A 25,942-nucleotide genomic window follows, 5' to 3' on the forward strand; every position below is an offset into this window, starting at 1 on the left:
CAAGGAAGTGCTGCTGGTTTTGCACACTTCATGCTGGGCTGGGGTGCAGGAAGCAGACGTGAGATCTGGCCCACCCATTCCCTGGGCCCTCTGCACATTCTCTGGGCTGGGTTTGGCGCCATCATCCCCAACCCCAGGATCGGTTTCCCTTTCTCTAGCTGCACACAGAGAGGAAGAAAACTGGGACGCTGGGACGGTAGGGGTAGGAGGGGGCAGGGAGGGGCCCAAATAGCTCAGAGAGGGCAAGGCACTCGCTACCGAGTAAGATCCGAGGTCTGTATGTGCTAAGCCTCAGGAAGAAGACGGAACACCGGCAGTGTTTCCATAAATCCCAGCTACAAAGATTCCCCGGCCCGGAGCTCCCCCCGCCCCAAGCCCCTCCCTCCCTCCCAAGGGCCAGCCCCGCGGGCGCCGCGCCAGCAGCGGCCTCCGAGGAAGGAGCCCACCCGCTCTAAGCCCAGCTTCTCCCCTTCCTGCTCGGACGCCCGTCCCAACTGCGGGCAAGAGAAGCTGGAACGGGGTGGAAAGAGGTTTGGGTGAGGGTCAGCGCCTGGGGTCTATGAACTTTCGGACACGCGGGAAGAAGAGGCAGCAGGCCGTGAGAGAGCTCAGGGAGGCGCCCGGTGTGGGCGGCTCGGGACATCCAGCAAGGGCTGTGCACCGACCACCCCGGCAAGCTTGCTAAGCAGCCGCGTCTAACCAGCAACTGCGGAGGGTACCCTCGGGGTGCTCAGGTCGGAAAAATAAAGTCGCCTTCCCCGCCAGCCGGTGGGACTGCAGGCCTAGGTAGGGGCGCAGGGAGGAGACGGCCGGCCTAAGCTGGAAGCGGGGAGAAGGGACCGCAGGAGCCCCGGGGTGCGGGGAGGATCCCGGGGGAGGCAGGCGGCTCAGACGTCCAGCACGTGGTTCAGGTAGGAGATGTAGCAGATGGCCAGGCGCAGGATCTCTATCTTGGAGAGCTTCTTGTCTGGGGGCAGCGTGGGCAGCAGCTTGCGCAGCTCGGCGAAGGCCAGGTTGAAGGCCTCCACGCGGATTCGCTCCCGCGTGGCGTGGGCCGTGCGGTACTTGGCGGTGGCGCGGCGCCGCCGCCGCCGCTCCTCCCGGCTCAGGTGCTGCAGGTCCTTCCTGCCGGGCTCTCCCGGCTCTAGTCCCCGGGCCTGGCCCGCCCCGGGGCCCCCAGGCCCAGCCCCGTCGGGGCCTGCCCCGCCCCCACAGTCGCTGAAGCCCGACTCGGTCTCCGAGTGGCTGGGAGGCAGGTCCAGCTCCATGGTGTCTGAGTTGAGCATCATGACGGGAGCCCCCTGCCCGGTCAGATCAGGATCCCCTCCCCACCCCTCCCTCTGGGAGCCGGCAAGCTGGTGGTGGGAGGGGCAGGAAGGGCCTGGGGTAGTGGGGGCTGCCACTGAGCTCCGGGGGTCAGCGCCACCTCAAGGTTCCATGATCAGGGTTCCAGTCTGGAGCCTGGAAGAGAAAAGGGGAAACTGAATGGGGCAGAGGGAGGAAGGAGGGGGGAAAGTTTGAGATGAGCGGGAAGAGAGGGGTACTGTAAGTGTGGGGGAAGAGCAGCAGAAACATGGGGTGGGGTGGGGGACGTGGGGCAGAAAAGACAGGCAGGAGAAGCCTGTAGAGTAGGAGGAAAGATGGTACAGAGAGAAGAGAATCCCGGAAGTGCACAACAGGAAAGGAGAAGACTTGATGAGGTCACAGGACAGGATAAAACCAAGCAAGAGGATCAAAGACCTAAAACTATACAGGCTCCCAGAAGAAAACACGGGGAAAGCTTCACGTCATTGGACTTGGCAATGATTTCTTGGATGTGATGCCAAAAGCACAGGCAACAAAAGCAAAAATGGACAAATGGGACACATCAAATTAAAAACTTTTGTGCGTCAAAGGATACAATCCGCAGAGTTGAAAAGACAATCTTACAGAATGGGAGGAAATATATGCAAATCATGGATCTGATAAGGAGTATCCAGAATATTATAAAGAACTCCCACAACTCAACAACAAAAAAATCAAACAACTCAATTAAAAATTGGGCCAAGGACCTGAACAGACATTTCTCCAAAGATGGCCAACACACAGGAAAAGATGCTCAGCATCACTGATCATCAGAGAAATGCAAATCAAAACCACAATGATATAGCACCTCACACCCAACAGGATGGCTAAGCCACTAAAATGGTGCAGCCGCTTCAGAAAATTGAAGAGAGGGTCCTCAAAAAAATTAAAAATAGGACTACCATATCATCCAGCAATCCCCCTTCTGGATATATATCCAAAAGAATTGAAATCAAGATCCCAAAGAGATCACTGCATTCTCACGTTCACTACAGCACTATTCACAATAGCCAAGACATGGAACCACCCAATGTCCATCGAATGACAAAGGAATAAAGAATATATGGCATATTACATACAAGGGAATACTATTCAGCCTTAAAAAATACAAAAATCCTATCACATGCTACAACACAGATGACCCTTGAGGATGTTAACGAAATACGAAGTGAAATAAGAGAGTCATAAAAAGACAAATATTGTATGAATCCATTTATATAAGGTATCTAAGTAGTCAACTTCATGGAAACAAAGTAGAACGGTGGTAACCAGGGGCTGGAAGGAGGGGGGAAAGGGGAGATGTTGTTCAAAGGGCAGAGAGTTTCAGATTTACAAGATGAAAAAGTTCTGCAGATCTGTGTCACAACAATGTGAATATACTTAAACATGATTGAAATGTAGACTTAAAATGGTAAGTTCTAGGTTATATGTTTTTTACAATAAACAAACGTATTAATAATTAAAAAGAAAAAAACAACTCTGAGCAAGACTAGAGGAACAGCTCCAAGAGAGTTTGGCTGTGACTCTAAAGCTTTCCCAGTTGTGCGTGGAGAACTGCAAGCATTGGTCCTGCAGTCCCTCCCTCCCCGGCCCCTCTCCACCCTTGCTGCTTTTGGTGGGGAGGGCTGGGGGTGGAGGCGGGGATAAACACACAGATTGCCCATTGTAGAGTGGACTGGGACATATGGAGCTTGGCACAGCTGCCCCAACTCAGTCCCTCCCAAACCCCAGCCCCCGGATCCTACCACCCCATCCACTGGAGTCAGGGGAAGGTATCTCCTTTGGCCACAGTTCCCCAGCTCAGGTCCAGCACCTTCCTCTAGCTCTGTCCTCAATACACTCAGCGCCTGCCGTTCCCTGGCCCTGTGGGCAGCTCTGCCAGGAATACCGGGGAAAGGAAATGTCACCAGCTTTCCACTCCACTCCCCACCATGGTCCGAGTGTGGCTCAGACACGGCCTTCACTGGAGGACATGGGCAGCTTCTTGGGGACACCATTACGGTTTTCTTGTCCCGGGAACCAGAGGAGGCTATGGCAAGGCAGCAGAGACATGCCTGGGAGAGGCTGGGGCTAGTGCTTTGCTTTGGAGGACGCTTAGGGGGACTAGCAGACCACTCACTGTGAGCTCAGCCGGACTCACAGCCAAAGATGGAAGCACCAAGGCCCCTTCACAGCTCCCATCACGCCTTCCTTGCCAGCTCAGGTTCTCCTGTCTGCTGGGCCCCCTCACAGGGAGCAGGAGCCCCCCAGCCTTGCCCCATCCCACTGCACAGAAGACAGATTCAACTGCAGTCAACAGTTTCTAAGCTCTGGGGGTTTGGGGGTACAAGGTCATCAACCTCTGACCATACGTACTCACATATCCATAACACAAAACATAAGGTGCTCAGTGCTGAAATTTAGAACACACTCCATATTGCAGGGTCCAGAGGAACAAGAGGGGATGGCAGTAGTGTGGAGGGCCCCCAAATCAGCCCTTCCAGTACATGTTTGGTGCCCCAGCTCCCAACCCCTATGCTTCAGGAGTTCAGCCGTGGGGATTCCACGTTGCCCAGTCCCCAGTTCCTTCATCCCTGCTCACTGTGCCATGCCGTCCCTTCCCCTCTATGCGCTCCCAGTCTGACCCCAGTCCCAACTCCACCTGGACCCCATCCTCCCCACCTCTGATCCTGGCAGCTTCTAATAACCCATCGAGTCCTCACCCCCAGATCCACTTCTGGTCTCGAAGTTCCAGGTTCCAAGGATCAGGGAGAGCAGGAATTCCAAGCATCTGGGACAAGACTTCTGCCCCACTTCTGCCATCTCCAGTCGAGAATAGATAGGCACAAAGAGTCAAAGGAGAGATGTGGGAAGAGGAAGGTGCAGACGGAGACACACAGTGCATGAGAGAAAAACTAGAGGGAGGCTCTTGGAAGGGACATGAGCCCGAGAGTGGGAGGGACACGCCCACCCCTCCCTAGCCCATGGTCCCCCTTTACCTAGGAGGACCCCGTGAGGGCATCCAAGCTGGCAGGACGGGGACAGCGTTGACAGCGCCAGTCTCCTCTGGCTGCTCAGAGCTCATCCGTCTGCAAAGTTAGTGACCAGCTTTCTAGAGCTCTCGGGGACAGCGTGGTGTGGCTGCACAGAGTCCAGGGCAGATGAGAGGGGTGCGCATGGTGGGGATATAGGGCCCGGATGGAGGGGGTGGTATTGGCCAGGTACTGGGGCCACTTGCACTCACACACATACACACACACACACACACACACACACACACTAACAGATACATACACACCTGAGCTGGCCCAGCCCTATGTATATATATGGAGATATACATACACACCCCCAGCTCTCCATTGGCTGGCCAAGGCCCCCCCCTCATCAATATTAAACAGCCAGGCCAGGCAGCCATTGGCAGAGGGATCTGGGATCCCCCCCTGGAGCTGGGGTGGGGGCTGGCCCTGGAGGGGGCGGGGAGTGGGGGAGCAGGGACATCTGTTCTCCATGCATATTTCATAAGCAAGAAATGGAGAGCTGGGGAAGGGGTGGGGAAGGGGTGGGGCTGGGGCGAGAGCCAGGGCAGGATCCCAGATGAACCCCTCCGTCTCCCACAGCAGAGGCAGCAGGGACAGAGGCCCCCAGCAAGCCAGGTTTAAGTGCCATGGTCCTATTCTGAGTCCCAGTGTGACTTGGACAGCCTTTTCCCATGGGAAGAAGGCTCCAAGGTGCTAACAGGGACATTCAGGGGAGTGCAACTGGACAGCACGAAAATGAGAAGAGGACCCTGGAGTTCCTGCCCTCACCAAGCTCTCATCTGTCAGAACGCCGGTGCCCACAGGCCCTCCGGCAGGCTACCTGTTCAGGGGCAACTGTTCAGGCTCCTGTCCTTGCCACCCTGGGGCTCAGTCGCCCACATCCTCTCATCCCAGCCCCAGCCCTCTCACCTACCTGGTCACCAGGGGAGGAGTGGGGTCGGATTCCTGACACACACCCCACAAGGAGTTTTTCTAGGCTGGGCAGCCCAGCCAGACCCGCTGGGAATTAGGGGCTCTTAGGAGGAAGAAGTAAGGGCTGGGGAGTGGGGAGGAGTGCTGGGAGAGGAGGAACCAGCTCTGGAAGGACACTGGGGAGGAGGGCAGAGCAGCCCGGGCAGGCTTTGAGGATGCTGGGGCATCAAATGAGCAGTAAGAAAGCAAGGTACAAAATTACATGCAAATGGCATTAAGTTAACGTCAACAGCTCAGCTGCCTTCAACCTGTGTGTGTGTGTGTTCTTGCGTGTGTGTGTGTGTGTGTGTGTGTGTACGCGCGTGCACACGTGTTGCAGGGTGGCAGGAGCTGGGAGCTCAGGGAGGCGGTGGGCTGGGTTTCAGTATCGGAAGTTCTCTCCCCAGCTCAGCTGTTGAAGGCTTCCCTGAACTCTGGCGTATCCAGAACAGACCATGGCTGAAAGGCTCCAGAGACAGGGTGTTACAGTAAGCAAAGCCCTGAGTGTGACCGCGGACAGGTAACTTAACCTCTTGAGCCTCAACCGCCTTCTTCTGTAAAATGGGTTAATTACAGCTGCTTCTTAGGTTGCCATGAGATTGAGATAGTGCGTGTAAGGGGCCTAGGCCTTGGCAGGAGCGCACCCCACCTTCAGGTTGCCAGACACATTTGCCATTTCCGTGGTGCCGATCAACCTTTTCTGGGCTTTCTCCGGGGTGAGGCTCTCCCTAAGGGGAGTCCTGTAATTCCTCCCCAAGCTCCTCCACCCCACCCCCACCCCTAGGTCTGGGAGGTGCCAACTCCCACCTGGGCAGGCCCAGACAGGTGCCCAGGCGCCAGCAGATGGGCTGAGCTGGAGGGGAAGGAAGGCTTGAGGAGGGGGGCTGGGGGGGCAGGGGATCAGGTGGCATCTGAGTTCTTGCATCATCATTGCCATGGTACTGATTAAAAACCAATCTCCACCTAATGAGCCCCCGGCAACAACAATTCTACCTCCCCCACCCTCCTGCCCTCTACCCCATCCAAGAAATTGGGAGACCAGAGACTCAGGAGAGAGTGCCATGGGGGAGAGGAGAGAGGCGAATGGGAGACAGAGAGGGAGCAGAGGAAATGAAGGGGGAGACATGGGGAAACGCTGAGACCCAGAGAGAGAAAAAAGATGCAAAAACAGTATCACTGGGTAACAGGCAGGGGGAAGACATAGTGAGGAGGAAGACATCGTCACAGGAAGAGGGATATACCAGGGCTGATAAAAAGAGGATGAGGGCAGAACTCCCAGATTGCCAAGGCTTTCGTGGAAGACTCAGAGATGCAAGCTATGGGGCATAGGGACGTGGGGAGGGATTTGAAAGAGGACACTCTTAAGGAGACACAGACCTGGGGGATAGACGGATGTGGAGAGACACAGATTTTCTGGGACGGACAGACAGGATGGTGGGAGAGAGTCCCGAGGGAGGGCTGGAGACAGGGAGGACACACACAGACTTGCGGGAGGCAGGGAGCAGACAGTGGTGAGAAAACAGAAAAGTAAGAGGCAAGGAGCAAGTTGGGGAGACAGGATAAACAGAACTACAGAAATGAAGGGCTGTTACTGAAACAGGGAGGCCTGAACCCCAAAGACTGAGACGTTGAGGAAAAGAGAAGTAGACCCTAGAAAGACCGTAGAAGCAGAAGGGAACCATGGTGGAGTGTGGGGGCAGAAAGGAGGGAGGGACAAAATGCCTGTGCCCAGCCTCCCCGGTTAGGCTGTTTAGTTCAGGTTCTTTGGTCCAGCAACCTCCGTCCTTGAAGCACCCAGCCCAGGCTGTGTCCAGCACCAGCTGAGGTCTGATGGTCGAGGGGGTGAGAGAGTGCTGGGGGACCACCTCCTCCTCCTCTGCATCTGTCATCCCTGGATCCTGGGCTCTGGGGCCCGCCGCCCCAGCCTTCCCTCCCTGATGGTTTTTGTTTTTAAGAGGAGCAGTGGCTAGAAAGAACCTGAATGTGGATAGAGAGGAGCTAAAATCATGAAGTGGTGCAAAGAGCTACTAATTCTATTGCACTTGGGGCCCGTAGACCCGAGTCCAAGGCCTGGTGACCTTGGACAAGTCATTCATCTTGACTGAATCTCTTTTGTCACCTGTGAAATGGGGATAATCTTGCTTTCCCGATAGGACTTTTGTCACACAATGCATGGCAAAGTGCTGGGTAAACTGTGAAGGGCTCATCCCAAACTTTTGCACTGTGCACAATCATTTGAAGGTGGAGAGCCATTTCCTACACACATATGTGAGGTGCTATGATGGAGGGTGGCTGAGGAGAGCTCTGAGGTCAGCTCTGGGCGCCAGCAGCCCAGGTTCCAAGGTGGGAGGAGAACCCCGGGAGTTGGGTGAAGGTCCCTGCTGTAAGGAGGGCAGGATGGGGGCATGGGGATGGCTCTATGGCCTATTGTTACTCGGCATTTTATAGGCATTCACTTTTCCAGACAGTCACTCCCTCTCTCTCTTTATCTCCACACAGCCTGCGAGGTGGATTGCTGGGGGTAGGGGTTGGAGTGCAGGGAAGACACAGGGGCTGGGACCCAGTCCTTGAGGGTGGGGGAGGGCCTGGAGGAAGCAGTGGGTTTGGCAGGAGAGAGGGTGACATATGTGGGGAGCCCTAGGGACCCAACCAGGCAAACGGCTGGCAGGGAGAGCAGACGGTGTTAACCCTTGCTATGCCATCCTGCCTGACCCTTCCCCAGGAGTGGGCCCAGGCTTGGGGTGCTATCTGCTAAGAGCCTGCCAGTGTTTTGGGTCACAGAGCCAGCCAGGCAGGAGCCTGGGCGGGCGCAGCTGTGCTTCTGGGGACACGCAGCACAGCTGGGGTCTTCCTCCATCTCTGAGGTTCTCTGCTCATCCGCCTCCCGTCTCTGTCAGTCTGTCTTTCCTCTGTCTCCACCTCTCCATGCCTCTGGAAGGTGACAGGTCTCCACTCCGACCAACTATACAATCTGTCACTCTCTGCTGCCAGCCAGGCTGGAAGCCCCCCTTTTCCGCCTGGCCCCCGGCCCCCTCTCCCCCTTGGCCCCCAGGCTCGGCGCCTTTGTCTCCTAAGGCAGCACCTCCTTCCTTCCTCTCCACGCACCTCTCCTCAGCTCAGAGCCCAGCTCCAATCTCATTACGGCTCCGACCACCGCACCCCCCAGCCTCTCCTCCCTCCCCCTTCCATCTGTCTTCCCTGCAGCTCTCCTCTTTGTGTCCCCCCATCTGTCACCAGCAGCTCGGGGCCCACTCCCCTCCCAGCCGCCGCCCGGCCTTTCCCCTCAGGCTCAGTCCCACCGCCTGGGCTTCCCTGCGCCCTGGGCTCCCTTCACTGGTTTCCTCTTTCATCTCCGTGGTCCCTTCTCTCCCTCCCGGTTCCCTAACTCCTCCTCAGCCGGGCAGGGAGAGGGACAGGGACTCCAGGGTCCTCGCCCTCAGCCCGCCTGAGCCGGAGGCTGGAAACACTTGCTCACACTTGCATCATCTCCCCAGGCCTCCAGAGGCGCCCCCTGCGCCCCAGCTCCAAGCTTCCCTTGCTTGGGGACGGGGGCTGCAGCTGCCCTTCTCCATGACAGGAGAGCCCCTCCACCTCTGAGGGTGGATTCAGGATGGACTAAGAATCTGACCTGAGGCCCGTTCGGACCCTGCCCTCGCAAGCGTCCCTGCTTCCCAAGCTTGACTTCAGCAATTCCCACCCGACTTTTCCTGACAATAGGATGCTGACTTACAGGGCCACAATTCCCCCACATTCCCACTGGCCCTGGACTAGAGGACAGTAAGTGCCAGAGGGATCACACTCCCAATCACCCCCTACCCTGAGGAATAAGAGGGGGAGGGGAAGTAGGCTATACAGCGCCAGGGCGGAGGCCTCAGAAAGCAGCTCACGTCTGACTCCACGCTGTACAGAGAACACCGGGGCCCAGGGACAGAAATGCCCTTTCCTAAGTCACCCAGTGCATTCATGGCACACCAGAAAATCTGGTCTTGATCTCTTCCCACACTGCGAAGCCCCTCCTTCCTGTCCCAGCCCTAAGCAAGCCCTTCCTCTGCACTTGGGTGGAACCTGTTTATAGCAGTGATTTTGCATAGAGCATATGCTACCCTGCCTGCTTATTTATCTTGTGTCATGTCCCATCCTGCCATTTAGATTCTGGATCCTAAGTCTCTACGGGAAAGCGTCATATCTCAAACCCTTTACGATGCCGGGACAGAGAGCCTTACCCACAGCCAGGTTCAATAAATGTTTGTTATCGCTGTTGCTGCCAGTGCACATAGCCTCAGCCTAATTTGCTGTGTGACCTTGGGCAAGCCACTCTCTCCTCTGGGCTACTGTTTCCCCATCTCTCAAAAAGAGACCACATGCATAACTCTGAGGGTTTTAGTATATGGTCCTTCAAAGAAACAAAATCCTACTGACTAAGGCGGGACGTTGGTACAGGACACCAGGGTCTGGATGGAAAGATTTACTCTCAGGATGTGCCTTTGGGAGCAGTAACCTAACTGTGGGCACAGAAAAGGCAAACCCTTCACCCAGAGCAGCTGGGGAAGAGACTGGAGACTGCAGCCGACAGGAAAGCCTTCCATGCTGAGGGATGAGGTGCCACGACAGGTAGCCGGACTGGGGTGGGACCGTCAGTTATCCAACTTCCCACGTGGGTCGGGGGAAGAGAAGGTGCGGGGGGAGGCAGGGGTGAGAGCAGCCTGGAGCAGAGGAGTGGGGCCGAGATGTTAGGATCTGCGGCCCTAACAGGCTGCTGGCCAGTCCCATGCGGTCCCCAGACACCAGAGGTCCTTGGTGGGGAGCCAGACCACGGTCCTGGGCAGGAGGCCCCAGTGAGTCGCCTGGGGGTCTGTGCACTTCCATGGACACCTGCCTCCCCAATAACCATGGAGAGTCCAGTTCTGAGGTCTGTATTTGGGGCTGGGTCGGGAGGTGAGGCGGGGGTAGCATGGAAGGCAGACACAAGCTGGTACCGGGGCTTCTTCCCAAGGCGGAGAGGGGAGTACATCTGTACCCATCTTTCCTGCCCACCCCACCCCTGGATTCTGCTTCCCTGCTCACCCCCCTCCCTGGTACCCAGCCACTTCCCTGCCTCCTGAAGCTGCCAGCAGCATGAGGGAGCTTACTGCTCAGTCCGCTGGGAGACCTGTTGGCCGAGGGAGGCGTGGAGTCGGCCCAGCCGATGGTGGCAGCTGTGCTCGGCTCCCGCCAGCACAGCACACGCTGCTCCAGCTCCAACTGGGAGGCATGCGGTGGGGAGAAGCAGCAGGGTGTATTTCCATGCCCCAGAACCCCAAACATGCCCCCTGAGGGAACTTGAGAGAAACGTGGGGAAAAATCACCTCCTCTCAGCAGGACTTGGATAGGTAAATAGCCCAATGAGGACTAAGAGGGGCACTTGGGACTGTGAAAATGGCCAGCTCTGTTCCATCGCCGCTGTCGTCGGGCACATCGGAACAGCCTCTTGGCCAGCGGTGAGGGGAGAAGGCAGGCTGCAGGTGCCACGCCTGCTGGTCCGCTCCCGGCTCAGCCCACTCAGCCACCACCCAACCCCTTAGCCATGCTAGACTCCAGGATTTATCAGTGTCTCCAAAGAGGCAAGGTTCTTTCTAGAAGAGCCCCAAACCACTCTCGCTTTGGCCTACAAAATGCCCACCACCAGCGGAACGCCCAAACTCCTTAGCATGCCATCCAAGGGCCTTCGTGACCCAGCCCCAGCCTCACCCGCTGCTGATCTTCATGGCTCGGGCACACTGAGGAGCTCTCATTCCCAAACCTGGCCCGTGCCTCACCGCGGCTCTGCAGCATGCACGGTGAACTGCCGGCGAATCCCAACGCCGCCTCCCCCGTGCGGCCTTTCTCACACCACCCCCACTGCCCAGAACCCGTGTGCTAGCACAGCACCCGGGGGTACTGCAGTTATCCCACCTACCACACTGGGTCACAACTGTGCACGCTGCGACCACAGGCTAGAGGGTATCTGTTTCTCCTCCCCCCGCAGCTGGGTGCCACGCGAGGGTCAGGCCTGCACCCTCCATCTCTGAACCCTAGCCAGTGTCCCAGAGCAAGGGAAGTCTGTCCAATACAAAGTGGGAAGAAACTATGTGGACGTCGTTCTTACAGGATGGAAACCACGGCTCTGAGGCTCCCAGAGGAGAACCTCTTTCGGTACCTCAACTGCGTCTCAAAGAGCCTCATGCCTGGGCCCACTGGGGACCCAGAGGAGAGCGCAGGAGGCATGACTTCATGACTTCCAGCCGGGTGTCGCTCAACAAGGGGCCTGGGGATGAGTCCAGGTAATGGTATGTACGGTTCTGGTGGGAATCTGTTTTAATGAAACTATTTATATATTTACACACAAAAAAAAATAAGAAAAAAAGAAGACAACAAAAATAGATATTACAGCTTAATAAAAATTACAACTGCAGTGTGGGCTACAGCGCCCCCCAGCACACCCACCCTGACGTGCCATTGCCTGGGGGTGGGACCGCAGCCTCAGCCCAAGGATGGCCCTGTCCTCCTTCTCAGGGCTTACAGTTAGGTCCTGGCGTCCAACCCTGCATTTCCTTCTTCCTGGTCAGGAAAGTGGCTGGGTCCAGGTGGTGTGGGTGGGGAGCAGAGGGAGGCACAGGGCAGGACGGAAAGAGCAGAAGAGGGATTCCGAAGAAGGCAAGTTAGGGTGGGTGACCAGGAGTCAAACAGGAGCAAGAGGCCTCTACTTGGCATCCCTGAATCTGGCAGGGGAAGGGGAGCCGGAGGGGGGAGAAGGGACTTGTTTCTCTTTCGCTGTCTTTTTTTGGCCAGTTCCGCTTCTTTATGTTAGTCCCAGTCTGAGCCAGGCCCAGAAAGGTTCCAGTGACAAACAAGTGGTATATATCCAGTGGAATAAATGACCTAAGAAGTGAACTGCAGAGCTGTCGGAGAAGCTGGGGTCCACTTCAGTAAGACACCGACCCCGGCTCCCGGGGAGCAATGAAAAGGACGCCGGCTTTGGCGTTGATGCCGTAGGTGACGATGAGAGAGAAGACGAGGACAGCGAAGCCCACCATCAGGGTGATGAGCTGTAGCAGGTGGGCAGGGAGGAGAAAGGTGCTCTCAGAACTCGAGGCGGTTTTGGATTGCTGCTTGGGGCTGGGGACCGGGACCCCGGCCTTCCACAGCCAGCAGCAAGCACCGAGTACTGAGCAGCCAGAGGCAACAGCTCCCCAACTGGAGACTTAGTCTCCCCGTCTGACAAAATCAAAGTATCTCTATTCTTGCTTCTAATCTGTGTTACTTAGATTTTAAACATCTTGAAGTTAGGACCCATGACTCTGATCCTCTCCTGGCAATCACATAGTTGACTTACTCGTGACAGGGGTTCAATAAATATGAGACCGACGATTCCCTGCTACACCAGGTGGCAATGCCTGGTGGAAGCAGAGCTGAGGAAGGACTACCTAGGACGCAGCAGGTACGGAGCGTCTCCCTGGACCCCCACAAGAACCCAAATCCAGAACAAACACCATCTCCAACTACCGGGGAAGACAAGCTCCCTACTGGGGCGTGCTGGCTGACAATGGACACATGGGCAGTAGTTTTTCGTAGCAAATCTGGGGCAAATGGAAGATGGAAGGGGGGCGTAAGACAAGGGGCAACAAGAAGAGAAAAACTGAAATTAGATCTCAACCATGTCCCCTCCCCCCAGCTCACCTCAAGCTCTTTGCTGGCTATCAGAAATATGCGGGCACGGATGTCTTTCCAGCGGCTCTCAGTCCACGTAGAGTACTCAGTGGAGCTCCACTGCCTCAGTTCAAAGGCAGGGGACAAGGCCCTGGCCAGTCGAGCCGTGGAACGCACGCACCGGGGGAGCCGGTCCGTCTTGTTGGAATCCAGAGGGCCCTGAACCCACACGTACTCATACAGCTGCACAGGAAGACGGACCACAGCATGCGCTGAGCGGGCCCTCTCACGCCCTCCCTCCGCCCTTTACCTGGCCCGCGTTCACCCAGGCTACTGCCTCTTCAACCCTCAAGCAAAGGGCTGTATCCCAACAATCCCTTGGGTCCAGCTGGGCCTAGGAGATCCCCCGGCACCTCCACACCCACTACCACTCACATCCTTGTTTTCACTGGGGACTTTACTTGGATCCTGGCACTGCTCTCGGGTGAGGTCCAGCACCTTGCCAGTCAGGTTTGCCAAAGCATACTGGACAATGTAAGTGGTGTTGGTGGGGCTGGAGACAGCGATGTAGTGCTGGGGAGGCCCATCACCTGGTTGGAGCCCACAGGGGGAGGGAGGATTTGGTGGGTACAAGGTGGGGTGCAGATGGGCAGAGACGAGAAGAGCCCAAGATGGGCAGGAGCCATGAACAAGGTCAGGAGAAAGGAAGAAAAAGGGAGGAAAAGCAGAGAGGAAAAAGGGAAAAAGGGGAGAAAGGACTGGTTCAACTCCTCCTGGGCCGTCCCTTGGCGAAGGGCCCATCCCCCCAGGCACTCACCCAAGTAGGCCCGCAAGTCCTGCCTGAGGATGGACTGGAACCAGGAGTTGTTGGCTCTGACCAGGAAGCCGTAGAGCAAGCGCGTGACCTAGGGCGGGCAGGAAGAAGCAAGAGCCCTGTGATGGGGGGCCCGGGGGAAGGCTTGCCAGTGGAGATTCAGTCCTGGGGTAGGAACTGGCCTGGCCAGACCCTGGGGCTGAGGAGACAGAGGCCGGCTTACAAGACTGCAGATAAGGTCCCCCACGCCGCCCCAGACCTCTCTGGGGCCCAGGGATCCTCGCTGGCATGTACGGGCAGGCTGAATTCCAAGGTCTGGGAGACTAGGCAAGGGACATAAGGACGGGCAGCCTGCTGTGGGCACAGGGACAGGGGAGCCAGGGCCCGTCTGCTCTTACCGTTTGGGGGTCGGCCTGAACGGTGTCACTGAAGTTGAGTCCCCCTGCAAGCTGGTAAAGGGTGCGTCCCAGCACTGTGGCCACATCTGCCAGGGCCTGTGGTTGTGAGAAGGGGGCTGAGCGGCCCCTCCCTCCTAACCTCCAACGCTGACATTCTAACCATCTTCACTGTGTGCCCCAGGCCCCGCCCAGCCCGGGGCAGGGCTACCTTGGCGGTGTCGGTCACAAAGTTCAGGTCCTCTTCGGGGCTCTGCCATTCGGGGTAGCTCACATTAATGTTCTCAGCGGTGTCGTAAATGCTCTGGTAATAGCTGCCGGGAGAGCCGCACTCAGCCAGGGCCCTGCCCCTTTCCTCCCTCAATGTCCCTTATGCAGATGCTTGGTTTTTTCATCATTTGGGGGAAGGGAGAGAGAAAATTAGGATCCACACTGAAGGTGTGGAAGATGGTGGGAGTGTTTGTTAGATACAAAGACTTTCCTGACAGACACGGTCAAAAAGGCCAATGGGATCAGGATGCAGGAAACTCTCCTTCCCAGGAGATCTTTAAACCTAAGAGCCCCTTCTAAGTCTTCTGGACTAGAGATACAGGAGGATGGCTAGGATGACTTTCAGAGAACTCCGCCAGGCGTTAAAGAGCAATTGTACGACTGTCCCAATGAACACTTACACTAAGCGGGGAAGAGTAGAGTGGGATTAACAGGTGTGTTCACAGATACACATACTGCACTGGTCAAACTACCCCGACACTCCCTGGGGAGCTCTGAGGGGACAGATCTTAGAAGAGTGGCTAAGAGGAGAGTGCGCCCAGCCTGTCCATCAATAATCTGCCCCATATAGAATCAAGTCAGCTACATATAATCAAGCCCAAATGTGTTCAAAGGAATCATCCCTGAGCTCAAAGTGGTGAGGACAGACGTGGAGAAGAGAGCTAACTGTGTACAGAATGGCTACTGCCCCAAATGAATGAGAAGATGCTGCCTGGCTGGGGTCAGAGAGCCAGAGATGAAGCATTTTTACTCAGAAACTCATGTTTGCCTATTGCAGGAGGGTCAGGCAGGCCGGTGGCTTAGCAATCCAGCCTGAGTAAGAAATTCCTTGTTAGCACAGGGCTCAGTCTATGGGGCAATTCAGGGGTCCTGAGGACCTGGAGAGAGGTGACCAACAGGGTCTCACCCCTGATCTCTGTAGCCCCCTCCGCTGCAGACTTTTACCCGCACACTCAGTCTTGTGCACTTACACCACATGGCCCGAATGTGGCGTTTCACAGAGTATGAGGACTGTCTGTGGTACCCTCAGGTGGGCCCCAGACAGGGGCAGCTAGTTCTGTGAAGAACCGTCATCACCCTGGCCTCTTGTCTGAGATGATGCCCTCTGCTGGCAGCCCTGGGGAGCTCAGGCCCCGGGAGAGCTCAGGAGAGGTGGAACCACCATGAGGACAATTGTGCTGAGAGGGCTCAGGGTGGGGACCGCTTTCTGAGATGAACGTCAAGTCAAATGAGGGGACCAGGTTAGCATGACTAGGCCACCGAGCAGAGAACAGACTGCCCTGAGGTTTTGGAGAAGGAGGTATGTGGAAAGTGGGGGGTGGTGATGTGCCTTGACACAGACGTCTGGATGCATTTCCCTCAGTGGGTCCCAGACTGCGGGCTAGGGTCCCTTCGAGAAGGAAGAGGATACAGGGAAGGTGAGTCTTACAGGTTACGGAAGACAGTGGAGTGGTCAGCAAGAACAACGCCAGAGATGTTTCGAGCTCGAAGAAAGCGCTGTAGAGAAGATGGTGGCAGGGGCTGGGATTGATTGAGCCTCCGGAGGACTACAGCAGGGACACCAGTGCCGCTCTTCTCCAGCGTGGTCAGCAGCGCCTCCACCTGGGGGATGAGGGAGGTGAGCTCAGGGCAGGCTGGGGAGCAGGAAGCAAGAGTCTCCCCCAGGCCTGAAATGCTCTCCACTTCAGGTCCTCAGCTTAGGGAGTCATCCTAAGCCCTCTTAGACCCCAAATGCCTCAAGCCTGTTGGGACCAAGACTCGCTGGATTTCCTGCAGTTCTCACGGTCCTTTGTAAAGTGGGAAATTAGGGCACAAAGAGGAAGAAACCTGTTTTTTTTTTCAATATTCACAGGTAAACCCCACTGTCTTCAGGAAAGTCTTATCCTCAGTAGATGCTGTACTTATTTTTGTTGCACAGAACTGGGTGGGTAAGTAGTAGTAGGAACCATGCTGGATGCCCCACAGGGTATTCATTCCACCCAGCAACCCCTACAGGAGTGCAAAGCAGGGATGGCACTGAAGCTGGAGTGGCAGGAAGAGGCTCTCATGGAAAAAACAGACCAAAAGCTGGTTCTTGAAGGGAGGGAGGGCCTTGAACAAGTAGTGAGGAAAGCAGAGAACAATTTGGGTAGGGGGTCTGACAGGGCCAGGCATCCAGCAGGGAGTCTGGACAACTGGCTTCATGGGCAGCAGGGAGAGAAGGGGGCCAGCCATGGCCCTGTCCTTAAGGGGCAGTGATCACCTGCCAGGAAGAGTGGTCAGAGAACTCCCTCCCTCAGCGGTAAGGGCTAAGCTCAGGATCCTCCTTAGGGAGCTGTCATCCTTTAGCCAGCACCTGACCTGAGGTCCTAGCCCACAGACCCTGGGGGCTCGTGGGGTAGAGCAGAGCGGGTCACAGGGTGGAGGGTAGGGGTTGGTGATGGTGCATATTCTCAGTTGTTGAAACAGGAAATGAGGAGGGGGGATGCTCAGATTTACCTGGCTCCGTACAGACTCATTTTTCTGAGACACGGGGTCCGTGTGCATCCAAAGCTCTAGTGAGTTTCTTAAGGCCACCTGGTGGGTGAAGAGGCAACACTTATAAGCAGTCTCCTGTTCTGGCCCGTGCCTGAGAGAAAGGAGTGCGCTCAGAAGAGGAGTCAAGGGAAAAGGTGGTGTGGCGTACCTGTGGTGAGGACAACAGAACAGAGGAGGAAGCTTTGAGCAGGAAGGAAGGGGTGGGGGACACATGCTGCACACCTGGCCCAGCTCCACGAACGAGTCGATGTTCTCCAACGGCACAGGGAACTTCCCCTTCTCCATATCGTAGACCATTCTGGAACTGCCAATGTAGTCAAAAGTTTCCTGAGGGATGGAGGTGGGTGGGAAAAGGAACGGATTCCAAAGGTTTATGGCAGCCTCTGTTCCTGGAGGCCAGATCATCAAAGCTCTAGGCATGGAGGCTACTGTCTCACACCATCACAGCCGCTTACTGTTATGTGACCTCGCCCTCCCTCCTCCCCTGCCTCCCAGCTGTGACTATCCCTCACATGCAGGTATAACAGGGCCTCTGGAGCCCAGGAATGGGAAGAGCAGCCTCAGTAAAAGCCCGAGGCGAACATCGACTGCTCTGTGCCTGTTCTTGCCTCTCCCCCACCTCCGCTGACTCAGCCACGGCTGCTCCTCCCTTACTCCAGGGCCACGCTGTGAGCTGGCGTAAAGGGGTCCAGAAAATAAAAGTCAGAGGACGCCTCAAGTAGAGCACATCAGTGGGAGAGTGACAGGGCTGGCAGGGCATCAACTGAAGTCAGGAAGCGAAGGCTCCCAAAAATGGGGGGGGCCCCTGCAGGGGAGACACTCAGACACATCCAGAAGCTCTCTGCTGAATCACAACTTAGATCGAGTGTTGTGATCACCCCTGAACGACAGCACCCCCACCTTTACCACTCTGCCCTCCTTCCCTGCCATTCCGCTCCGGTCAGAGAGCCCTCACCCCTTGGAAGAAGACGAACATGACATTACGGGGCAGGCTGGTCACGTCGGGGGCCTTCTGCAGGGCTTCAGCTGCTGCCAGCTGGGTGACGAAGGAGGCGACGGCACTTTCAGCCCCTGGGGCCACATTCCAGAAAAAGGACCGGCTGTCCAGCTGGGCACAGCAGAAAAGGCAGGGGAGGTACACTTTGAAAGTGGAAATGAGGACCAGGCCACAGGCCTCCTCTCCTGTTCCAGCTAAGAAAACATTCGTGCCCTGGGGTAATGACGAGAGCCTGGGAGTCCCACAGGGCACATCCCTCTCCATCTGAGGCTCCGTATTTTAGCACCTGAAACCTGATAGGCCTGAGAGAGGCCTGCCCACCCCCATCAGCGGAGACACTCACCCGGGTGGCAGTGATCACCACCCTGTCCTCAGGCTCTAGTGTCCCAGATGTATTGACAGGCTTAAGCACGCTCCACACATTGTAGTCGGACAGAGGGTCACAGACGATTTCTGGGCAGCAGACAAAGTAGGAGATGAACAGGAGGGAGGGAGGAGGTGCGGAGCCTTCCCGGACTGGAACCCATGGGCTCCTGATCATCCTCTCCGTCTCCACTGCTCCGGGCTGGTTTCTCTATCACCGTCCACTTCAGGGACCACCCGCCTTAATGGTCCAGACTGTTTCCATCTCTCCCAGCCCACGCGCCCTTCCTGCGCTCAGTCCTTCCACACAGTTCTCTCCCCAGCATTCCCTGCCCCCACACCCTTATCCCCACCTGAGCACACCCAGCGGGCCTCGGAATCTGCACTACCTGGGTTGATGCTGAAGGTGCTCTGGATGGAGCTGCGCCGCATGCAGGTGACCGTGCTAATGACAGCATGCATGTGTGAGAAGAGCTGCATGGCACACAGCGGGAAGGCAGGAGCTGAGCCGTTCTCACTCAGGTTGTGGTCGTGATAGCACTAGAAGGGAGATGGACCCACTGAGGCAGCCAGCTGGGGAGTCCTGCCCACACCATCCAGAAAGAGGTGGGCCCAGCTCCAGCCTGAAGCCACACCCACAAGTGTCCCTGAGCTACAGTTGTCCTGGTACAACCACAGGATCTTACAGGTCAAAGAGAAAAACTCAGCAACAAGTATGAAGGGCCGCAGACTCAATGACTTAGCTGGGGCAGATGAAATGAGCCTGAAGGCCTGGCCCAATCTGGAGCTCCACTCTCGTACCTGATGCAATTTGATGTCAAGAGCATTAAACTGGAGATCAAAAATCAAATTCAAGACAGTTTGGATATCAACTTACCATGTAACCTCAGGAAAATCTCTTAACTGCTCTAGGGGTAAAAATGGAGAAGCTAGACTAGGATTAGAGAATATCAGAGCTGAAAAATAACTGCAGAAGTACTAAGCTGAATCTCTCAATTCCTAATCCAAATTTTTTTCTTTTTAAACCATACTCAGGGTTCTTAGCCAGGGCTCTACACCTTGTTTCATGTTAAATTGTTTTCTTCCAGTTTAAGTGGTTTCAATGCTGTGGAATCAGGCAGGAGAGGAAAATGTGCAAATAATAAATGTCTTGGCTCTTCACGGAGCAACTAACTTTCAGAGGGTGCACTGGCAGACATGACTCCCTCCCGATAGGAGGAGAGCCTAAAAAACAACTCCCTTTCCAACTGGAATCGCCAGGAACGGGCCATCATTACCTGCTTGATGACCTTGGTTTCATTTTCATCTTCGAGAAGAAAGATGGGGAAACTAAAGTCTTCATAAGCCAAGCCATTGCCCAGGGAGTTCCACTGTATTGTGCTGCAGTTGGAGTAAACACCTGAAGGGGAGGATGGCGGACAGGCTGTTGGGACAGCAAGCCCTAGGGACCAGGTGAGGGAGGACGGCTAGCGTGTCACAGGGGTGGGACCAAGAGTTCCAAAGGAGGGGTGGCTCAAAAGACGCAAGCACCAACCCATCACCACCTACAGGAAAACAGACATGGGTCTCAGGAAGCCCTAGGCTGGCCGATCAGGGACCTGGACACCTGACACAAAGAGGGGAAGAAGGGGAAGCAGGGGAGGGAAGGGAAGAGTGGCAAAGACAAACACTATCTTCTGCTTGAGAGTCAGCTGGTCACGCTACACACAGACAGACAGACGGACACAATCCCCTATCCCACCCCCCACCCGACATGGGACTGAAACAACAATGAGCTTCCCTGATCCTTTGGGACTCTTACCAAACCCATCATTGGGACACTGCACACTGGGAGAGAAGCCCTTGGCAGGACTGGGCTTGGCCAAGGACACTGCAAGGCCAGCAATCCGGCTGGTTGTCCCCTTCAGCTTCTCCATCACATCCCTGGAATCAGAAGGACAGGGCATGAAGGAGGAAAGCTATCAGGCAGCCCAATATCCTGCCCTCAGGGATGGAAACAAACAGGAAACTAGGGGAATCAAAAGTTGACTCCTTTTCCACCTTTTTGGTCTCCAGCTTCTAAGTGTAGCCTCGGACCCAATCTGAACTCAGGGCTTAATGTGTCTATTCTGCCGCTGAGTGACCCTGTGCACCCTCCTTCCCTGCGGTCCTTACTCACGAGAGCTCTACTTAGAAGATCACTAAGATAATACCTTTTGAGGGCACGTCTTGCCTTCTCGGGTCCTCCCCCACCCCACCCACTGCCCTGACTAGACCAGGGCACCCAAGGCAAGTTTCCACTCACAAGTGTGAGGACTGTTCACGGCCTTTCCCCTTCTCCAACTTGCAGTCTCCCAGCAGGCACACACGGTTCTTACCTGGTAAAGAGCGTGCCCTCCAGCAGAACCACGTAAGGGGGATTGGGGCCATCAGTCAACACCCACTGCAGGTCCTCCTCCTTCTCCACTACGTGGATAACCCCCGTGTCCCCACTAATGGAAGCTGCCAGGACAGAACGGGTCAAATCAAAGCTCCCACAGTTGAGAATTCTGACTTAGCCTCACTGCAGATCATTTATGCCCCAAACACGTCATAAGACCCCTGGGTTAGTGCAGCCACCTCTCGGCTTGAACTGAAGCGCTGATTTGCCCCACCTCCACTGGAAGGCTACCAGGAGGGAAAGCACAGCGAAAGACCCCAAGAAGTCCACGTACTGCAGGCCTTGTTCATCACCTGCCAGAAAGGCTCTGTGATCTTTATTTTCCTGCCTTTTCCCCTCAGCCTCATTTAGCCATATATACAAGATTCTAAAACAACAGACATCAAAGTCTGCAAACCTGTATTTTCTCCAGGAAACAGCAGGCTCTAGATCTCTAGCTCTGAATCTTCCCTTGTGAAAATGTACGTGTACATTCCCTTGGCTTCAGTACCATTCCTGGATCTCCATTCCTCTACCCTATTTGGGAATGACTGTACTTGCTTTTGGACAGTTTTAGGTAAAGTTAAGCAAGAACTTCAAGGTCTCCAGAACAGAGCTTCCCAACTGATGGACCTTGACTAGATTAGAGATGTGCTAATTGATTCCCCTCACTCCTGGGGACCTAGGGTTTCAATAAAACACCCCAGGCTGATTACCCCCAGCCAGGAGCAGACTTGTCCATTACCCCAGGATAGATATGAATATCATCTAACTCTGTATGTACCAGGATGCTATACAAATAACATTTACTTTCTTTTTTATTTTTGTAATTAAAGTATCACTGATATACAATCTTATGAAGGTTTCACATGAACAACATTGTGGTTTCATCATTCACCCATATTATTAAGTCCTCACCCCCCCACTGCAGTCACTGTCCATCAGCACAGTAAGATGCTACAGAGTCATTACTTGTCTTCTCCTTGCTGTACTACCTTCCCTGTGACCTACCTATACTGTGGGTGCTAATTATAATGCCCTAATCCCCTTCCCCCTCCCTCCCCACCCACCCTCCCCAACCCCTTCCCTTTGGTAACTGCTAGTCCCTTCTTAGATCTGTGAGTCTGCTGCTGTTTTGTTCCCTCAGTTCTGCTTTGCTGTTATACTCCACAATGAGTGAAATCAACAAATAACACTTTCTAAGTGTCTCAAACATGACAGAGAATGGGAAGCACAACACTGGAGGACGGGTGACGCATGGCCCAGAAGGCCTTGAATTCTGTGTCACAATACTGGTTAAATCCCTAGTGAGCCATGCAGAGACAGCACAGGGTCTCCTCATAAGTCTTCTTCCCAGAGGAAATTGGATGTGTTATTGATAAACTGTTTTATTATAGCAGTAGTTCCCAACCTTGGTTGTGTGTATCAGAATCACTTTGGAATTAAAAAAATATGAATACTTGGGCCTTGCCTCAGATCTACTAAATTAAAATCTCTAAAGGTCAGGCCCAGGTATGTGTATTTCCAAAACACGCCACTAAACGATTCTTTATTATACACAGTACACAGCCAGGCATGAGAATTATGGCTCCAGTTTCAGGCTAAAATACTTAAAACTTGATGAGACAAAATTATAAGTACTTTCAGACTGCCAGCCAAGCAGAATTCTTCTCCCATGGGATCTAGTAAAATCTAGACATGGAAGCAGGTCCCCAACATTTAACTATGCCATATTTAGTTAATGCTTAGTAAGTTCATGCTGATAATGATAATGATAAAATATAGAGAAATTGAAGGATCTGGAATAACTTTAGGAAACCTCGCTACCAACGGCAGTTCTAAGCAAAACAAAGACAACAGTCCGTGACCTTGCATTTAAAACGTGGTCAAGGAGGAGCTAGTCTGGCAAATAAAAACGTACTTAACTCCAGCTCCAAGGAAGACAGGAGGAGAACAAGCTGTGATACTGGACTAAAAACACAAACAAAAACCTGGATTCGAATCTGGGTTCTAATTGGTGGCTGTGTGGTCTTAAATAACTTGCTTACTTTTTCTGTGCCTTCAGTGAGGAACTTTCCACCCTGTTTATCTCATACTTTGAAGTCAGATTTAAAAAGGGAGGAAAGAAAAGGAAAGGAACCTGTTTATAACACTTTAAAAGGGTCCAACTGAAACAGAACCTTCTAATCAGAAAAGCAAACCTAGGTCTTTTTCTCCTTAAATTTACCATGCTAGCAACCATAATTAAAGAGGGTGTAGCTTGCTCAGGATGGGCAGATACGATGAAGTAAGACTTAGAAATAAGTAGGTTGAAAAGGAAACAAGATCTTAATGAGGAAGTGGCCAGAGTCCAGCCCCTCCCCTCTTATTTCTCTATCCTGGCACTTGGCTTTATCTCTAGAGGCTAATGCTCTGCTTCCCACAGGGCTGCTCTAAGAACATGCAGCAGAATGACTCATTGCCAAAGAGAGTATGGTAGAGCCCAGCTCCATGACAATGAGGTCCAAGGCTTGTGCACTTGAGTCTGATCTCAGCCCATGCTGGGTCTCTTCTACCCACACACCCAGTCTAAGAACTAAGACCAACAAAAAATTATTTGGAACTGTTTAGAACCAGATAATTGCTAGTATTTTCTGTAGTAGGGACATGGGACAATTAAGAGACTATAGCCCAGGGAAGGGTGGGTAGGAAAGTAACTGCCACTTTGATCAAGTCCATTTCCCAGTGTCTCAGTTTTCTCCTACCAACAGGCAATCACACAGTACTCCTGAGACCCACTACTTGCTTGGCATCATCAACAAACATCTATTAAAAGTAGCTGACTTTCAGCTTTATGCAGGAATAGTCTAACCATTTTTTTCAGGCATAAATTGAAATTCAGAGGTGACCAATTTGATGATGAAGCAGCCAAGATTAGACTCTAAAGTTTCCTATTTACCTGAAAAACTACATTCTGGCAGAGCTACTACCCACAGAACAAAATCTGAAGATAGCAGGTTATGCAGCAGAGGGACTAGGTTTGAGCCATCAGATCAAACTTTTTTCCCTTTTGCAGTTTTATAACCACATTATCATGGTGCCCTGTTCTGGATCACATTTATAAAGCGTAAAGACAAAGACAAATGCTTTTATAATTCCTCTAGCAACTACTTGGCTTTCTCAAGGCCTTCTCTTCAAATAGTTCACTGTCTAAAAGAAGGCCATTTTGGTGCCAAAGACCATTCAGAGTGTAGGTGGTGACTGGACTCCAAACAGTGATGAGGCTTCTTTCTCCTTGGAAAACAGTATAATTTTCTACTCAAGCTACTGTGTGTAGTTAGGCGTTCTGGCTTAGACCTTGGACCAGCACAGCTCAAAGCCTAGCTTCATCACTTATAGCAGGGTGATCTTGGAAAAGGTCCTCAACTTCTCTCAGTTTCATCCTTTGTAAAATGTGGATAATAACGGGACCTACTTCATGGAGTTGAGATGGTTTAATGAGATGCACATATAACAAGCTCAATTATGTAGCCTAACAAATGTCAGCTCTTATTAATTATCTTGCCTGGTTTGACAAATGGGTCTCTCTATCACCTCCCACCCACACAGCTCAATCTGTGTGTCAAGACTTCCCAGTAGGGCTTGGATCTTTATATCTAGGACACAGATAAATGACAGAAATATATATGGTTGAAATGCCAACAGCCACAAACACAGAGCAACATCAACTCACACTGGCAGCCGATCTGATGGGTAGCATTGAGCAGACGGACACAGGGAGCTGTTTTATTTAAGGGGATGTAGATCTTCCTCTCCACTGAGTTTCCACTGCACAAAACTGATCAGAAGATAAAAAGTGTTAAAACAAATTGAAAGACATTTGGTACTAGCCTCTACCATATCATTAGCTCACTGTACAACTTGGGTATACAAGACTTTCTAAAATGGGAATAATGTTCATTCTTCTCGCTTCTGGGAACAGATAAATGCACCCAGCTACGTGCCAATGGGTTATTACAAATTCTGCAGAGAGCAACTGAAACTGAAGCTGAAAGACAGAAAACTTGATTTATCAAAAGAAAGGCATTTAACCTCACATGTACCAGATTCTGGTTGAACCTACCAGATGTGCCACATTTATGTTTTTCTACCCTCTACGTATATTACTAATTACTTAATAAAAGAGTGCCAGTGTAAGAACATATACACAATAAAAAATCTTTCTGAGACATTTTTCCAGGAGTCTGAACAGAATTGGGAGAAACTTTATGCCACACACCTGTCAGTGAATCGAACATCAGTAGGTCATTTGTGTGTACCCATGGTGTGGGGGTGGGGATCTTTAAAGACAATCTGAGCTTGGGGGAAGGTATGGTCATGGTTTATATACAGGCATGTTTGCACTGTAGGGCTTGACCAACTAGAACATAAATGTGTGTAAGCAAACATTTATGCACATTATAAATATCTAAAGTTCCTTGAATCATTATTTCACGGTCTAAACAGTAAAAAGTACCCACACTCTGCCTTTGTCTCACTTTACTGATGAGACAAACTGAGGCAAAGCACAGGCATGCGGGTTTACGGTGGAACTGACACAGGAAGAAATTAGTAATCTACTTTCTTAAGCGCTGCACTGCACCCACAGAATGCGGCTGCTTTCATCTTAAAAAGTCTAAACGCGCTGGGAAGCAAGATGAACTCTGACACCTGCCCTTTTTGAATGTGGGTGGGGTGGTTGGGACCATGGGGCAAAAGGGAGGCATCCGGACAAAGTGGGAGGGTCAGGCTGCAAACCCAGAGCGGGGCCTGGAGGAGTAAATGGAGAGACACGACGTACCGCGGGGAAGGGACCTTCTGGTCCAGGGGCCCTCAGCTCCAGGCAAAGGGGGAACTTGTGTCGTGGGAACGAAAGAGAAAGGATTCACAGGGTTGGGGGACAGAGGGGCAGATGGGACCAGACGGGAGACTGTGGCGCTCGCGCCTGGGCCGATTTGTAAGGTTTCCCTTACACACTGAAGCTCACGGGCGCGGGAGGCCTCACCTTCCAGTAGGACGCAGAAAGACAAAAGGCGAAGAAGACCCCGACTTCCCAGGTCAACTACAGAGCCGCCCCCAGCCGTGGCCATCTTGCCTCTTGGGTGAGCGGAAGCTTGTATTCCTCTCTTGTCCAGCCGTCGCCTCTCTAGGCCAGCATTGACTCCGTCTCTGTGGCCCAGAGCTCCTGGGACC

The 25,942-nt window shown here is 53.6% G+C and overlaps 2 protein-coding genes across 2 annotated transcripts; both read right to left on the reverse strand.

Annotated features, from left to right (window-relative positions):
• Positions 1 to 377: 377 nt before the first annotated feature.
• NHLH1 (nescient helix-loop-helix 1) lies at positions 378 to 4,550 on the reverse strand. Its single transcript, XM_057495147.1, has 2 exons — positions 4,323 to 4,550; positions 378 to 1,461 (listed from the first exon to the last, which is right to left on the reverse strand). Exon 2 carries the CDS (start codon positions 1,287 to 1,289, stop codon positions 888 to 890), a length of 402 nt encoding a protein of 133 aa, XP_057351130.1. The 5' UTR covers positions 1,290 to 1,461; positions 4,323 to 4,550; the 3' UTR covers positions 378 to 887.
• A 7,158-nt stretch (positions 4,551 to 11,708) lies between these two features.
• Positions 11,709 to 25,933, reverse strand: NCSTN (nicastrin). Its single transcript, XM_036922735.2, has 17 exons — positions 25,755 to 25,933; positions 24,444 to 24,548; positions 20,691 to 20,814; positions 20,135 to 20,256; positions 19,611 to 19,732; positions 18,723 to 18,873; positions 18,314 to 18,423; positions 17,929 to 18,081; positions 17,196 to 17,300; positions 16,935 to 17,012; positions 15,886 to 16,058; positions 14,398 to 14,500; positions 14,190 to 14,285; positions 13,795 to 13,882; positions 13,413 to 13,567; positions 13,008 to 13,220; positions 11,709 to 12,376 (listed from the first exon to the last, which is right to left on the reverse strand). Exons 1-17 carry the CDS (start codon positions 25,837 to 25,839, stop codon positions 12,254 to 12,256), a joined length of 2,106 nt encoding a protein of 701 aa, XP_036778630.2. The 5' UTR covers positions 25,840 to 25,933; the 3' UTR covers positions 11,709 to 12,253.
• Between the last annotated feature and the right edge of the window lie 9 nt (positions 25,934 to 25,942).

The sequence above is a fragment of the Manis pentadactyla genome, chromosome 19 (genome assembly GCF_030020395.1).
Source record: "Manis pentadactyla isolate mManPen7 chromosome 19, mManPen7.hap1, whole genome shotgun sequence".
Taxonomy (NCBI): Eukaryota; Metazoa; Chordata; class Mammalia; order Pholidota; family Manidae; genus Manis; species Manis pentadactyla.